Genomic DNA, 17,378 nt, shown 5'->3' on the forward strand with positions numbered 1-17,378 from the left:
ATAGATGGAGCGAACTCTGGCAGAGTGCAGCAGACCATTACAGCATGTGGAAACAGTAGAGTTTGCCCAGCACAGAGGAGTGTGATGGTGCTTACCCTGTAGCTGCTGCCATCACACAACCTCCCTGTTCTGCTGTGGCCTCCACGCAGCAGCCCTCATGGTCGTGACTCATGCCAAAGTTATGGCCAATCTCATGGGCCATGGTGGCAGCTGCCCCAATGGGCAGTTCTGAATGGTCCTGTAGGAATTACAGAATATACACTGAAATAAAGTGACGCACTGAATTTAAAAGCTTCAAATGTGTACGTGATTTCCACATAAGTAAAATATATCACATAACACAATTACTGCCAAAGGCAAGTAAAGTAGAAGGTAAAACTGTGTTGATATATTTTATTCACATGGAAATTATGTACACTTTTTAATCAAGTTAAGTGTACACTACAGGCCAAAGGCTGTAACACAAATGTAACCCTGCGATGCCACAGCCATCCATGTCCTGGAGTTCAAGAAAGCATAACAGGCCTCACTCTCTCTGGGTGGGTAAGATGATCCTCCCTCTCCCTCAATCACTCAGTCCAGTGCTAGCCAAGGTGGGGGTCTGTTAGTTGACGTTACAGAACTGGCAGTTAGCGTTCTCCTCCAGGCATGTTGAAAAAGCATTAACAGCAGTTCAAAAAGATGAGGTGGCTGACTTCATGTTTCTCAGAGAAAGCACATGCTAGTCCTCACCCTTCCAGCTTGGTAGCATCATTTGGGGAACACTTAACTAGTGGGTGGACTAAAGTCACATTTCTGTGTTTACATACTTTTGGCCTGTAGTGTAGCTATATATAAAAGCTGAATATATGATGACAAAAATATGATTCTTGGGCAAATGTACAGGAAGAATGTACAGCACGTTGACCTCAATCCAGCAGAAATTGAGTGTTCTAGTAGGAACAGGGTGTTTTTTTCAAAGGGACTGACAGTGTTGGGATGGCTTTTTCAGGACATGGACCATAAAACAAATAGCATGTTATGGTCCTTGTAAACTATAGGCAGTCTCATGAAGTTCCAGGCTACTTAAATGATTCCTAAAACTAGTCTTCTGGCAGAGTTTTGTCAGGATTTGAACTGGCTTGTGTTAGGAAAGTTCCAGTGTCTTACTCAAGTCTAGTTTTGTGCAGGGGCACCTGTGCTTATACGTGGTCTAGCATACTCATTGTACATATGAGTCAGTTTTGCAGTTGGAAGCCTCCACTTGGCGATTAGACAGTTCCACATCAATCATTTGCTATTTGCAGCTGCTGGGAATGGACACTTGCTATGGGGCAAGCGGCCACTTGGAATATGCTGTTAATGGTGATTAAGTTTACAGAGATTACAACATATCCCTATGCTATTAGAGGCCATTAGAGTTAGACAAGCCACTTAGGATTCTGAAGGTGTTCAGGCTGCATTCCCGTCTAGCCTTGGTCATCTTTCAATGGAAGCATTTTATTATTTTTCTTCCTTAAAGAAAAACTTTCTGATAAACCTCCTATATCATAAAAATAACCATACCACAAAAGGTATGGATAGTGAAACTAGCACTGTCCCAGTAATTTACAGAATTGTATTTAAGCTAGTGATGTGAAAGTCAACATGTTAATAATGTGTAAATGTAATAAATGATAAATGCCACTAATTTTTGAAGTGTTGTTAATACAACTTCCTAGCATTACCCTTCAAACCATTTGTAGTTCCACTCTGAAACCCATGATTGTAGCCATCTAGTTCTAATACAGCTTTGAAATGGCAGCTTTCATTGCAGCCAGCTTATCCCTCTTGATAAAAACAAAGTTATTTTCAATTACTGCCATGCCATGAACAGCAAAGTACATCCAGTCTGAAGTTTCATTTACAGGCAAAATCCACCGCTAATGCTGGCAATATCAGTAATTCAGCAGACTACACTGGACAGGGCTCAAGAAAGAATTATGGATAAATCAATGAACAGCAAATTAACAAAAGCAACGGCAAAGTGGTAAAATACACTTTCCCTTGAAACAAGACATAACATAGCAAAATGAAAGTGAGCGTGCTACAGTCGTAGAGGAACAGTAAACATGGTCAAACTACAAACCCCACTGATCCTATGGGAATCACATGATTTTCAGGTTCAGGTTGATATAAACTCTGCATTCATAATGTTATTGAATTATTGAAAATAATTATTAATCTATGCATATAGCTATAACAAAAAAGCACTGCTTTTGTAACTCTCTTTAGGGTCAAATTTTAGCAAATGAGACAAATGTGACTAATCATAGTTTAACTACAGAGAGGCATGTGATAATGTTAAAGGGCTCATATAATGGAATACAAAATTTCCCTCGCTTTTTTTTTTAACTATGGAGTTCAAAGAGATGTAAACATTCAAAAGATTTAATACCATGCTAAATATCATGCACTTCCCAGTACATACAGTCCAATCATGGAAACCATGCAGCAATAACAGCCTATTTTTGAACTCGCTGTTTCTGTGATGTCATGGGAACCAGCACATTTACATCTATCAACCTATTCAGCCTACAGCAGTTTAGCTCTGCCCATTCATATTGAAGTTATAAGGGGTGTATCAGCTCTGAATGCTTTTTGAATGAGGCACAATACAGGACAGCCGATTAGAACAGAAACTGTTCATCTTATATTAGTCTTTAAGGTACAGAAACAAAAACAGCCTGTTTTATTCTAAGGGATAGCGAAAAGTTGTAAAATTGTCATGTAAAAATGAACTACGACTAACTTTGGTACATAAAATCATACAAATGTAATAAATGGATCTTAAGGGAAAAAATAAAATTCAAGACAAATACAGGATATGGACCCTTTAATTGTTTGACAGCCCTAATTCAGTTAAATAATTAATTCAGTATTTACATTTAACAAGTCAGTAACATTCTGCATTGTTCTTTTTTAGGCAGAATTTATTCATTCAGGTTTTATTAAATGCCTGTGCCGAACAATCTTTCTGAGTAAGTGTGAGAGAAAACAGAGCATGCACTTGCCTCTTCACTTTACAAATGATTATGGGCAGCATGTTTGCTCTTAGAGTTAAAAAGGTGGAAATAATGCTGTGCAATGGCACAATTCTGAAGTTTTATTGCTTAGCAGGTAAACTGTAGACATGTTTTTTAACAAGAAGTCTTAGAAAAGGCTGGGATTTGCTTTAGTCCTGCAGGAGGCACAATTCATATCAAGCCTGCACAAACAAAATGCCCTTTCTTTTATCTCTGTGTGACATTGTCTTTCTCTGTCCCTCTCTCTTCACTGTAGGGGACACAATCTGATAACCCAGTGATGATGAGCCTGTAGCATTGATTTTGTGAACAGCAGCATCAACACCATCTCCGTTTGTCTTTATGAGATCAAAGATGAAATACAGCAGCGGTATTACACTTCCCCCGCCTTTATGAGGTTGGCACCTCACTACAGAGTCTTGAAAATGATATTGTACCTGTGATATTTAATCTAGAGCGAGTGCAGTTGAGAAATCATTGTCACAGAGAAACTCTTGAACCCTAGGCTTATTCAGTTATTCACTGTAAAAGTTATTATACAGTTACTACATTGAAGCAAACTGAAGCATGAGGTATGAAGGGTTTGAGGGGTTAATCATACATCATAACATGTTTCCTGTGTACAGCAAACAATACACTTACATTCGACATTATACATGCCTTATTGGGTAAAAAGTATTATAAATGCTATGCTCACTGAAATGATCACTACATTTTTTCATTAACATGAATCTGTGCACTTTTAGTGCAAAACTAGCATCCATCGCTCCCTATTAGTATTCCACAAAGCCTCTTCTCTGCTACTGAGCAAGCTAATAGAGCCCATTAGAGCCTAATCAGCTGTGTGAGAGATATTGATCTCTTAATCAGACCCCCTTGTACACCAGAATTACACGCATACACATACGCACACTTACACACATGCACAACGATTATAACCGTATAAGAGTAAAGTCCAACAAGATGTCCATGTGCTGTCTTACCACGTTGATGCCGCCCGAGTTCTCAAGACTGCACATGCCCTCCAGGGGCGCCATGCCGATGGTGGTGCCCTTGAATATCACCCCGCTGGCAGGAAGAAAAGAAAAACATATCAATAAACATGAGAGTGTGATCACGCCATGCGGCAGATGTACAATCACTGTGGAGTCATATGAAGCTTCTGATGTGAGCGCACAAAAAGAAAGGAGCAGTTATCGATCACCGATAAAGCAAGAGAGGGGGTGGAATCTGTTTTTAAAGCTACGTGTTTGAGTGTGGTGGTGAATTAGTGTAAATATATGTTTGCAATTACTGGTCAACGAAACATCGCAGGCATTCAAAGCTAATAATAAGATTGCAATTGGATGTCTAAGTGTGCTTACAGAAAAACATACACTACCATTCAAAAGTTTGGAATTGATGTTTTCAATATAAATAAAAATGAACATTGAATAAAATGGTTATAACTTCACAGGTTGCAAATAATTAATAGGACACTAGGAATCTGTAAATAAAATTAAGAAATGTTACAGTTGTATGCAAATTTTTATATTATCCAGAGTGTCCAGAGTGATGGAGAAAAAGATTATCAAATGATTGGAAGAGCTGTATAGCATCAAGAATATCCAGAATTCATCATATTTCAAAAGTAGAGATCAAAGGCAGATGACAAAAAATGAATATATAAAGATAATGACAGTTTATGATTCATCATTTTATTCACTCATTTGCAGAACTGTTGAAATATTGAACAGTAGTGTATGTATATATATATAGATATGACTATGGAAGAAAAGGAAATACAAAGGTTTACATACATTTGCAGGATTTCTTTCCCTAATTTATAACTTTACAGAAATACTGTAGGTGAAATTGAACAGAAACAAATATACCAAAGTATACAAAATACAAGGATAAATACTGTGAGAATAATAAATTGTGAACCCAGTATTTAGATGATTCAAATGGTGGGCTGAGAGCACTGTTACACTTCCCCTGCTTAATGAACAAACACAGATGTGAATGAAATAATGAAGGATAACATTTTTAGAGAGTGAGACTAACGTGAGGAGCTGTGCGTTGTCGTGTTTCTTCCGGGACTTGAGCTTCTGTCTCCACTGAAGGAAAGACCACAGAGTGGCGTTGGGTTCCTCACTGATGATGCACTGATCCCGTTCTGTCCACACCTCCAGACCAATCAGAGGGACTCGGATATTGAGAGCTCTGTAGAACTGACCAATTGAAAACACTTTTAACTATGTTGTTAAAAGTGGCATGACTTATGGATTATTACCGCTGCAGCTTTATGACAAAAAAGAGAGTGACATGAATTCATCCATGCAGAGTAACAGACATTTCCAAATTTTAAATGTTCCACCCACTGAGTCAGCAACAAAACAGCAAGAAAGCAGTGAATAAATTGTTGCTCACACAAACCTTATCAACGTAATTGGCGATTTCCATGATTCTTCGTTTAGTTTTTTCAAAGTCCTTGTTTTGCTTTTTGTACTAATAAAACAGAAAGACATAATGAGATAAACACTGTTTGATGCCCACTCAAAATTAATAAATTGAATTATAATACTTAATTATTAAGCATGCATAAATATTTAGGTATGTTTAAAATGCACTGTTAAAAATACACAACAAAATACAAGATACAAGAACTATGTCATGTACCCTTCAACAGACATTATGAAACCTGTCGCAACCAAAGGACAAATAAACTACTATTCAAACTTTTGGAATCATTGTTCAAAAGAACTACTATGGTGGCATATAAACATATAACACGCTTCTAATATACCAGTGCTGTGCATATTAATATAATTGAAAATAATGAGTAGAAATCTGTAATAATTAAAAGAATTGATTCATTAATAAAAAGGAAATTTTAGAGAATGATGATCAGATATGCAGATCATTTAAAAATGACTGCATGATGTGAGAATCACACCTCAACTCAGATAACTTGACAAAAAATCATCTAAATAAATAATTATGGTATATTATTTATCCTTGAATAACTTCTTGTTGTTAAAATACTTATTGAACAGATCAATCACTGTCAAGTGTATTTAAATCTGCACTGTATGCATGTAAGTTGTTCTTTATATGTATATAAATGTATATAAAATAACAAAATTATTAATTTGAAAAGTGATCCAAAATTTTTGACTGGTAGTGTACCAGCTGATTAGGGGCAACATCAAGACAAATTAGATCAGCATTGGTCTAAAGAGATATACTGACAATTGATAAAATATTTACATAATAAATGGACTATTAAACAGCTGACTGAATGTTATGGGTTGCGGGTTTAAGGATGGAAATCTAACTATTTAATTGCGACTCTGTGAAAATAATTAAACTGCTTGGTAGCTCTCTTTTCATCACTGACACTAACAGTATCTCCACTGCTGAGCATACAGAGAAGAGAGATAAGGAGAGGAAGAGAGAAAGTCAAACACTACTAAAATACTATTGGCTCGGTTACTGTACATAAAGAAGGCAATCCTTCTTAAACCTTTGCTAATATCACATTCAAAGCCCAAGTCTGCTTTTCCTCTCCCTTCATTCTAAGACTCAGATTAGCTGTTGCTGAGTTTTGGGTGTGAACAGTGCATATCATTTCCTCCGCCGTATAAGCTGTAATTAACAAAGCTGTGGGTGCAAAAGGATCATGGGCTTACCAGTGCGTTGTCAGCTACTATATAAAGCTCCATGTACTTGGTCGTGCCCCTGGCATTTCGTTTCACCTGTAAAAGTAAACAGACTTAAGGGTAAGTGGTTACTCTGGTCAGATCAGAGTACACTTTCACTTCTTTTTTACATACATAATGTTTCAATATTATGCTCACCATGGAAGGCGTATGAAATACTTTAACCTCTCACATGGCCAGGGCCCACTGACAGGCCCCAAGTTTTATTACACACTTCTATAACCTATGAATACTTTCACCAGTCTGCGGGGAAGTCCCTGTAGTTATTGAATAATAAGCCTTAGTATGTAATAAGTCTGGCATTTTAAGGGGTTAATAGATGGATATGAGTAACATAACAGGATGGGCAGTACTGAAAATTAATTTCAAAGTAGCCCCTTAGACTGGATTGTATGTTAGTATTTTTGTAACATCTTAGGCATCTCAGAATACAGGTAAAATGATTTATCTCAGCTTTTATTAAAAAAAAAACATAAACAAACATTAAAATTACAATAAACATAAATGTCAGTCTCTCCTTCAGGAAGTCCAGTATTTGTATTTACAGTCCAATACCCGGTTTGACTAATTTTGATCCTTCATTGAATTAAATCAAGTATTCTTTTCCTTTGCTTTCCCTTTTATTTGATAAAAATTAATCTCAGAGAGCAGCCTGCTGCCCTGGCACACAGTGCCTACCCTTGTGTGTGCTCAAACACCCCAGCTCAACAGCTGGGTTTCTACATCTGCTCGTTTTCGCTCATTTCTGACTGATAATGATGCACAAACATTGGTTCATTCCTTCAATAGGTCTTGTATTGATTACTGTAACTCCCTCTTCATTGGTCCCCCTGTAAAGTCTATGCAAAATCGCCCCCATCCGCTCTCTTCTACACTGTCCTGTCCTGTATAAAGTTATCTTCACTTTATCTTTACCCTCTACGTCTCACTTTCAAAGCCCTGCATAATCTGCATAACTCTCTTCCTCAATCTCTCTGTAACTGCTCTTCATTCTCTACTTTCAAATCTGACCTAAAGATTTTTCATTTTTAATCAGCATTTCTCTCTCTCCTTTACTGCTTAGTCTTACCTTTCTTTCTTTTTTTGTGTTCTTTGTTATTTAAAGCGACCTTGGGATTGTGAAATGTGCTATATAAATGAAACCTATTATTATTATTTATTATTAATATATTATCAATCTGTCAATCTATGTGATGGTACGATACATATGGCATTAATGGACAATATCACCCAACATGTTTAAAAGACACACTATAAATTTGCACACAGATTTTATATAATTCCTTACCAGGTATTCCAAATGAAACCTTCCACTGATAAACTTTGCTCTAAATGCTCTTCAGACTCTCTCGGAACATTTATTCATATTTTCTGGCAGTGCCCTCCAGTGATGCATCTCTGGGAAACGACAGCTTCTTTGCTCACTGCTTTTACAAGTAGACCTGGCCTCATATCCAGCTTTGTTTCTGCTTGGAGATATTTCAGTACTTAACTTGAAATCCAGTCAAAAGAAAATAGTAATGGCTTCTCTGATAGCAGTGAAGAAAGCAATTTTGAAGTTTTGTACAGAACAGAGCATGCACCACATTCTTGCTCCATTTTATGGATGCCATGGTACTGGAGAAGGCCACTGCCAGACTGAATCAAGCAAAAGCTGATACTGTGCTTGGTTTGTGGCAATTGACTCTATCAAAAAAGTTTGGGCCAGGATCTTGTGTAATTTATTTCTAATTAACTGTGCGTCTTCGCGTATGTCTGTTTGTTGGATTGTCTGTTTTTAAACTGAAAATGCTTAGTAAAAATATTTTCACAAACACAAAAGAAATTATTATGTTCATGTGTGGGTATCTTAGTATTTTGTTATGGTTTGAATAAAATCAATCAATAAATGTACAATAGGTTTTTAAACTGGCTGAAAATGAGTTTTTACCATCGCTGGGGGCTGTAACTGTGGTCACTCAGTTAACCGTCAACAGGCACAGGCCTACACAATACTGCATATAAATTTACACCAGACCCTCTGTGTCTAGACATTTGAAGTCACCTGATCATCCAATGTTTCTTTATGGAATCAAAAGGATTCATGTGTGGTTCATGTGAGGCTGCTTCAGAGCATCCCATTCTATTGAAAATGCTTGTCTGTGGAGATTATACAAGCTGTCTGTGTGCACAGTTGAACACCTGTGTTAGCAATAGGTACACCTTAAAGTAGCTGATTTCAGTAATTAGCAGGGGTTTCTGGATATTTTTGGACAAACATATGCAAAAGTTTGAACACCCCTGGTCAAATGATTTATTTTGCTGATTTTCTAAGTGAAAACAAGTACAAATCCTTTATAAAAAAATAACACCAACATATTTTTGGACATTTTAATGCACAGTTACAGTTTGTTTACTGATGCATATTGGGATAAAAAATAAAACATAAAATGTGGCCTGTCCAAAAGTTATGGCACATTTTATATTGGACCATAATAGAAAAGACCATATTTAAGTGTGTTACCTGTAGTTATTTTCACTTAGAAAATACAGTTTCTTAAATGAATAAAAACTTTTGTATATAAAACTAAAAACTATTGGCTAAAGCTATGAGATTTTGTTCCAATTTTTCACTATTTGTATTAGTCCAATCATCATGAAATGTTCACACAATGTAAAAGGCAGCTTTTCACTTTCAAATCAAGTAAGAATATGAAAATAAATTGAATTGAGGTTCTTATATGGCAGCCACAATATGCTTATTCTGTATAAACATTTGGTTTGCACTGCCATTCGGATGGAGCATTCATGGCAATCATAATGAACTGAATTTAATAGGAAGTAGATACACCAGAGAGGAAGAAAGGATGTTTAGAAAGGCAGTGAATGCAGGAAAGGCCCTGGAATATGCCACTGAACAAAGGTAATTGTTATAGAGTGGCCATCAATGACAGAGTCAGCAGTACTGCTGTTCCTGTGTCATTTCCCAGAATCTCCATCTATACTAATCTGCCAGACTGATTCTGTCTCACTGTCCCACAGCACGATGGAGACGAGCTTGTTTTTACTAAGATGTAATGAAAAGTGTCCACTCATCTCAAAGCCTCATTAAGTCCGCCAAGGCTGGTCATTTAAATCTGAGTGAGCTGGAGCGTGTTCTATAAAATATGTCTTTCAAGCAAAAGACGAGTGAAAGAGAAGAAGTAATTAGTCTGATTTGCATACGTGAGTCATTGATTCAATCTCAGAATATGAGAGTAGATTTTGATGTATCTTCCCCAACAGCAGGCCAAAAAACATGATCCAGTCAGGAATAATCTACTATGTGAATGGCTTTGCTGCGTCTGTAAAGATCTAGAGGGAAATCCGTCTTTCGCAACCAAACACCATTCAGAACTTCTCATTAGCATCACAGCTTAGAACTGTTTCGCGAACTTTCAGGCTTGTGTATTTTCTCCTTGAAAAAATGAGCTGTTTGGTTTCCTGGGGTTCTAGTGAGCCAAAACAATGGACCAAAGCACTGCTCATTAACTTAAAATGCCTGCATCAGAATGTCATACTTGCTGTTCTCAACAGAGACCCAAATTTTTACCCAAATATTAACGACTGAATTGAATATGACACATCCAAGCAATTTTAACTAATGAAGACAGCAGAATGGGTCCATTCTGTTTACTGGCTTATGGCTGACCTTGTGCTGCTTATTTAGAGCAGAAAACATGAGGAGCTTTTGCTTCCCTAAGGAAACAGGATTACTGTGTAAGCAAGCATAAAAAATGACAAACACACAGCAGATGCCAGAATCCTGACTCTTGCACCTATCACTAGCTCTGGTCAGGCTCTTTTTCGGTCTTAACGGTTAAACTGGGCTTAAGCAGGCTCTAAAACACCAAGCCCCTCAGTTTAGCTTTGAGTGTGGGGTCCTATAATGTGTCCCAAAATGGCTAAAAACTGCCTGCAGTTAATCGCAGAGCAAGCGGCTCCCTTTCTCAGCAGAACTAAATGTTCCTGTACATGAGTGGTCCTGGTTCAATAAGAACATAACCATGGCAGCACAGAAAGCACGGCTATACTGTCACTCAACTGCGTGTGTGAGAGAGAATGCCTCTTTTATTACATCGCATGCAATTGAAGCCATGAAGCGAAGAAAGTCAGTTCGATGATGATGACTCATTGTTACGAATCTAAAGAGACTCACAGATATATTATGCTGAGATAGGTGCTTCTGGTGCTTCATAATTTAACTCTTATCTTTGTCTCCTTTAACTCATAGTATAATGTGAGGAACTGCATGAATGACTGGAGATTTCTGTGTACTACTGTGTTTTCTATCACTGCATAAAAGAAACATAATGATGCCTTTATTGTTGAACACGCTGCAGTAGTTTCTGAGTGAAAATAGAATTCAGATCTCTACGCGCTTAATTTTTATTTCTTTCACCAGAGTAACAATAAAAGGCAATTGAAGTGTGAAGTGTACTCTTATTAGGGATTTAAGCGGTTAACCGACCAATCCTACCAGTTAAAAAAACGTAACGTTGTAACGTTAAAAAATAAAACGTTCATTTACGTTTCATTTCATTTCCAAGAAACAACAGTTTCTATTTGAATAGGTAGTTTTATTATTCAAATTTATGAATGTTTTTACACTGTGTGCATGAGGGCACTGTAGGCAATTGGTTTCACTAGATATGCCTACAAAAAATTAAGTGAGCATTGGTGGTGTTCAGGACCACTTTTCAAGAGGACGACAGCACAGCTACAACGATGTACAGTAGGGAAGAGTAGGGTTATTATGTAAGGTTTGTTTATTATCTCAGGCCATTTACTTATATACACATTTATGCATGGCCCTATCTATCAGTACTACATTCCACAGTCAATATACAGAACTTTTTAATATCTTGTCACCACAGGCAATCACATTTCAGAACTGGAACTATTGGTTTCATAATTAAAATTCTGATGGGTCGTGTGCTTGATTTTAGGCTTGCTGTTCAATGATTAATCACTGACTAATGACAACTGCTTAGCAGTCAAAAGAATTCGTCAATATTTGCATCCCTAATTCCTATTCATGGTTGTTTTATCAAAATGATCATTTGTGACACAAACACAATAAAAAAATCCACAAAAAAGGAAGAAATAACATTAATAAAAGAAAAGAGGCTGAAAGAACAGAAGGTCACATTCTGCCTCAGAAGTAAAAGGATAAGCTTTTCACTCTGCTTCCAGAATACTGCCTTCCAAATGACATTTTTCCTATATGCAAATATCGATGGATGTGTCCATGCAATACTAACAGGGACAGCAGTTCAGAGTAACAGAAGAAGCTATTCTTATGAGTAAGAAGCTCATAAGAATATAGGTCTCTTTGATAAGTGCATAATAATAACATTAATAATAGCATTTATAAAACTCTGGTATTGCATAGAGTAACTAACCCTTTGATGCAAAGGTTTAAGGGGACCACCGAACAGGTTCTCATGTCCAGTTTGAAGGCCATGTCCACATGTGCCACCTTTGACTGGCAGGTCATCCGTGTGGTAGAAAGTGTGGTGGAGAATCTCCTGCTCTCCCTCTGGCTCCAGGTAGTATGTTTCGTTGGAGCTCAGCGCAATCAGGCCCCTAAGAAATAAGAGGCAGTTAGGGCACTGGGACATTTACTCAATTAAACTACAAAAAAAACATTGATTAAAATTCACTTTCTCAATAAATCAGCAATGATTGGTTAGTAATCTGCATGATGATAATGCATAATTTAAATGCCTTGCATGTACTCCTTCACAATAAATGCACAAAACACATTTTATTTGCTTTTTTAAGTAAAAGAGTTTCATAAACTGTGTAAAATTTCAAAATATATCAGTTACTCCCCAGTTTCATATATGAGAATTAAGCTGCAAAAACAGCCTGTTTTGAATTCACTTAATTTGTGATGTCACAAAAATCAACACATTTACATTTATCCTCCTATTCAGCCTACAGCAGTTTAGCCCTGCACATTCACGCTGAAGACATCAGGAGTATTTCTGTCCAGACTGCTTTCCACATCAGTCTTAAAGGCACAGCAATAAAACAGCCTGTTTAATTCTAAAGGATAAAGAGAAAATGGCCATGTAAAAGTGAATTCTTGTTTTTGGTACCTAAACCTAGACAAGTGTTATAAGTGTTATAAGTGGACCTCAAAGGAAAGAGTTAAAAGACAATCCACAGTTTGTTATTGTTCACTTCAGTCAGTTTTATGGTTCAGCCTTTTTAGCAATGATTACTGAATTAATCATCAAAATAATCCGTAGATTACTTGATTAATAATATATATTCGTTAATGACAACCCTAGAGACAGCATGTCAAAAAGGTGTCTAACAGCCAGACAGCACTCTTTTATAACACACTTCGCTGAGGGCGACAGACATAGCAAAAGTGTTGCTTTTCTATTAGCCATCAGCAGGGGGCTCCTAAAAGAGCAGATGGTTATCATGGTTTTGCCCTCTGGCAAAAGTACTAAATCATGACAATTAAAAGTAAAGTAACTAGAAGTTTAAATGGCTCTTCTGTAATTGCTGGTGACACTCAATTCAATGTTTAACGGTGGCTGTTTCTGTCACACAATCTCTCTCTTCCAATTACTACACGTACATGCAGACATGCACACACACAGTGTAGTGAGTGGAATTTTAATAACTCTGAGTCCTTTATCTGGCCCCAGTGTGACTGGTAATTGGTCGTGAGTGGAGTGGGCTTTACTGTAATGGTAGCTATATGTTTTCCAATCAAAGTGAGTGAAAAAGCCACTCAGAAAGCCATGCATGGACCATTACTTAGATGCTCCCCTATAGCAGCAACAACACTGAAGGTTAATGAGGTTTTTAAAGGTGTCATACAACAATGTTACTCATGGTGATCACATCTTCTGTAGTGAGTGAGATGCTTTAAGCGTTGTCACACATGGTACAATCGTAGAAATCTTAAATTTGATCTGAAATATTGAGCAACAAGTTAAAATATTCGCTGCTTATTAACATTCTCCAAACGTATTTATTTGGTAATTGACTGAAGACAAATTCTGTTTATGCTTGAAGGCCTAAAACTCTGAGTGCGTCTTGCTTAACCAGCTGGCAAAGTCTCAAACAGGGGCAAATTATGTTGAACATTGCTTGACGCAGATTCTGGTCACTAAGGCCTCAGGCAAGTTTGGCTTTGCTTTTAATTGCTTTGGCATGACCCTTATTATATTTTAAAAATCATTTCTTTTCATAAGCGCCAAATTTTCTAATTCTTCCTTCATTTCTTCAGCGCTACAGTGAAATACACATTTTCGAATCCACTGACTCCAGTGGCATGACTCCAAAGAAACTGAAATTGTAATAAGATTATGCAACAATGTAAATATGATGTGTTACAATTTCCCCAACATTTCCTTGCTTTTTTGAAGTGAAAGGTTCTGATGTAGGACATAAACACTTAGTATTAAAATGTAGTGAATCCCACTCACCTAATCCATGAGATACATATATGGAAATTAAGCTGCAAAAACAGACTGTCTTAAATTCCTTTAGAATCAGAATCAACATCTTTTGCCAGGTACCAGATGGACAATGATTTTCTCTTGGTGCTCCTTATTGTTTCTGTGCTGTCTTGAAAACCAACGCTTTTACTTATATCCACCTATTCAGCCTACAGCAGTTTAGCTCTGCCTATTCATGCTATAGTTATAAGGAGTGTTTCACCCTGGTCTGCTTTCTAAATGAGGCACAATACAGGGCAGTCAATCAGAATAGAACTCATTACACATAAGTCCTAAAAGCACAGTAACAAAACCAGTCCTTTTTTTTCTCTGGTCTACTTTTGATTTTTGTGTTGGTTTATGTGCCAAAAACAATCATAATAATATAACAACAACGTCATACTGCCACATATATTTATATTACAGTTGTCCAACCTCGCTTCATCCCTTAAAATAAAACAGGCTCTTTTTGATTCTGCGTTAAAGACTGATTTATGTATATGATCTCTGTTCTGATTGGCTGCCCTATGTTGTGCCTTATTCATTAAGCAGGCCAGGCTAAAATATTCCTTTAATTTCGACCCAAATGGTCAGGGCTAAACTACTGTAGGCTGAATAGGCAACTCTATGTAAATGCATTGGTTTTCATGAAATCACACACACACATTTTCTAAACCGCTTATCCTTCTGGGTCGCGGGATGACATCACAAAAACATATGTACTGTATGAAACTGTGGACAATCATATGTTTTGAAATGTTAACAATGTTTAATACAACTTTTATTCAAAAAAAAGCAAAAAAAAAAAAATCCTGTGATATGGACCCTTTAAAAGAGTCTACAAAAGATGAAATGAAAACTTTTACTACTCTGGTTCTACCAAAGGCTTCAGAATTAACTATTATTACTCAATCTGTTTTCTCTGTCTGTTAATTGAAAGTCCTTTGGCAATATCTCTAGAGACAGCCTCCTGCAGTTTGCACTTAATAACGCTGTCGTTTTAATATCACTATCAAATACATTCTAATAGTCTGAACATCGTAGAGAACAGAGAGAATGTCTGGTGAGTGATGACTGGTGTAGAGTGTGTCCTCAGTCACTGTGGATGAACTCACTTCATTTTATATGCACGACTTAAGCACTGCTTTATGGCGTTCATTCCAAACCTCTCCAAGCTCTTTCTCTCCCACACAGTGTTTTTCAATCATTGTATATGGAACCCGCCAATAACCCCCTTCTCTAATGCTGGCTCGAATATGATTCAGCTCAACCAAAACCCAGAATTTGGAACTGAACATCAGCAGTGTGTGTTCAATAATAGCACAATACACAATAGAGTTGCCTCTGGCTGTTATGCATGACTGTGTTTTGACTGCTTTATATTCCATGACCTTTTATTTTTCAATGGCTGCTATTCTCCACATATATAAATTTAACTCTCTATGTGAGGATCGGTATGCATAGCACTAGTACACGCTTGGAAGTTAGCATAGTGGTAGGGTCCAACTGATTTAACTCAAGAGGGAGGCAACGGCCAGCCTTGGTCATCTTAAGCTTTTTGTTTATATGAACGAACACAAACTTGCTCATTGAAATGTGAAACACGGATGAATATGTGCAAACTAATGCTTGTGTTTGTTATCAGTATTTGAGTGTTCAAGGTCACTACGGAGAATTTCCATAAAAAGGACAATTTTCCTTTGTAGAAGTGTGGTGCTTCGTAATGTGAAATATCAAAAATGACTGATAAACATAGCATGTTTTTAGAATAGTAAATTCATCTAAGACTTGTTTTAGAGGTCAGAGAGGGCACAAATTCAGCAGTAATGTCTGGGCAATTTGTGAAATAAGGAAAACAATTGAAGACTCATTTATACAAGGTACACATCAAGCTAGAGTTTAGCACAGGGTGAAACAAGCACCGATATTTGTATTTTCATTCATTCATTTTTAAGAGAAATGTCCACGGAAAACAGAGTTGACCTACAATGTCAGACAAAAATGTTTCTTTTTGGTAACTCACGTCACATACAGTACTGTGCTCACATTTAATCATCTGTATAAAAAGTGTCTTTTTCTGAGCTTTAAGCATTAGAATAAACACAATTCCTATTAAACGACCATTATCATGGAAAACCAAATTTCCCTTGATCTTATGAAATAAAGGAGTTTGGAGTAATATGTAAACACTGTCAAAGTTTCAAAAAGTACCATTCACTACCCAGTCCATATATGGAAACTAAACTGCAAACAGCATGTTTGAATTCACTGTTTCTGTGATCTCATGAGAACCAACTCTTACATTCAACCACCCTATTCAGCCTACAGCAGTTCAGCTGTTCACACTGAAGTTATAAGGTGTGTTTCAGCTCTAAGTGCTTCTTGAATAAACCACATTGCAAGCAGAGATCATTTATCTTCTCTCAGTCTTAAAGGCACAAGAACCAAAACTGCCTGTTTAACTCTACGGGATAAAGAGAGGTTCGAAAATGGTCAGGTAAAAATGAAATACAATCATTTTGGTATATAAAACCACATAAATGTTTTAAGTGGACCTCAAAGAACAAAATAAAATACAAGAAAGCTGTAGGATATAGGCCCTTTAATATAATAATTATTCATTTAATGTATGTCAATGTGTTCATTTAACCATGTTCAAATCTCTCCTCGAAAAAAATAAATAAGCATCATCATCAATAACATGGATAATAAAAAAAACAAATGGCAACAAATCTTGTTATTAATAACTTTGCTTTGGGGATTTTTGAATTTCCAATTTATATCACTTGATTCAAAAAGGAAAAACAGATGGCAGAGACTACAGCGTGGGGTCGTGCACGAAACATCTCAAAAACATGCCAACACTTCACTTTAACATCATCTAAAAGACGGTTACCTGTACCTGCTCACCTAGCTCAGCAGCAGAACTGATATACATGAATAACTTGGACAGAACATTCTGTATTCATAGCAGAAGCTCAGTATGGTGAATAACTAAGACGCTAAAACTGTAATCACAAATCAAAAATAATGTCACTTTCTGCTTTTCACTGAGCAATTGGTGAATAAAAAATAAACAATGCTGGCTGAATTATTAAAGAGTTATATTTTGATGTTCGTCTAAACTGCATGGCTAAACGATG

At 36.8% G+C, this 17,378-nt stretch overlaps 1 protein-coding gene across 3 annotated transcripts in view; it reads right to left on the bottom strand.

The window, feature by feature from the left end:
• The window catches only part of adam19a (ADAM metallopeptidase domain 19a), a 95,365-nt gene that overhangs the window by 17,367 nt on the left and 60,620 nt on the right, over positions 1-17,378 (bottom strand). For all 3 annotated transcript variants that reach the window (XM_036596592.1, XM_036596594.1, XM_036596593.1), the window contains exons 6-11: positions 12,172-12,355; positions 6,719-6,784; positions 5,463-5,534; positions 5,091-5,257; positions 4,028-4,112; positions 96-238 (exon numbers count right to left, since the gene is read on the bottom strand). In XM_036596592.1, the coding sequence (XP_036452485.1) occupies positions 96-238; positions 4,028-4,112; positions 5,091-5,257; positions 5,463-5,534; positions 6,719-6,784; positions 12,172-12,355 (717 nt within the window). The remainder of the gene's footprint in view (positions 1-95; positions 239-4,027; positions 4,113-5,090; positions 5,258-5,462; positions 5,535-6,718; positions 6,785-12,171; positions 12,356-17,378) is intronic.

This window comes from Colossoma macropomum, unplaced genomic scaffold (genome assembly GCF_904425465.1).
Source record: "Colossoma macropomum unplaced genomic scaffold, Colossoma_macropomum, whole genome shotgun sequence".
NCBI classification, from domain to species: domain Eukaryota; kingdom Metazoa; phylum Chordata; class Actinopteri; order Characiformes; family Serrasalmidae; genus Colossoma; species Colossoma macropomum.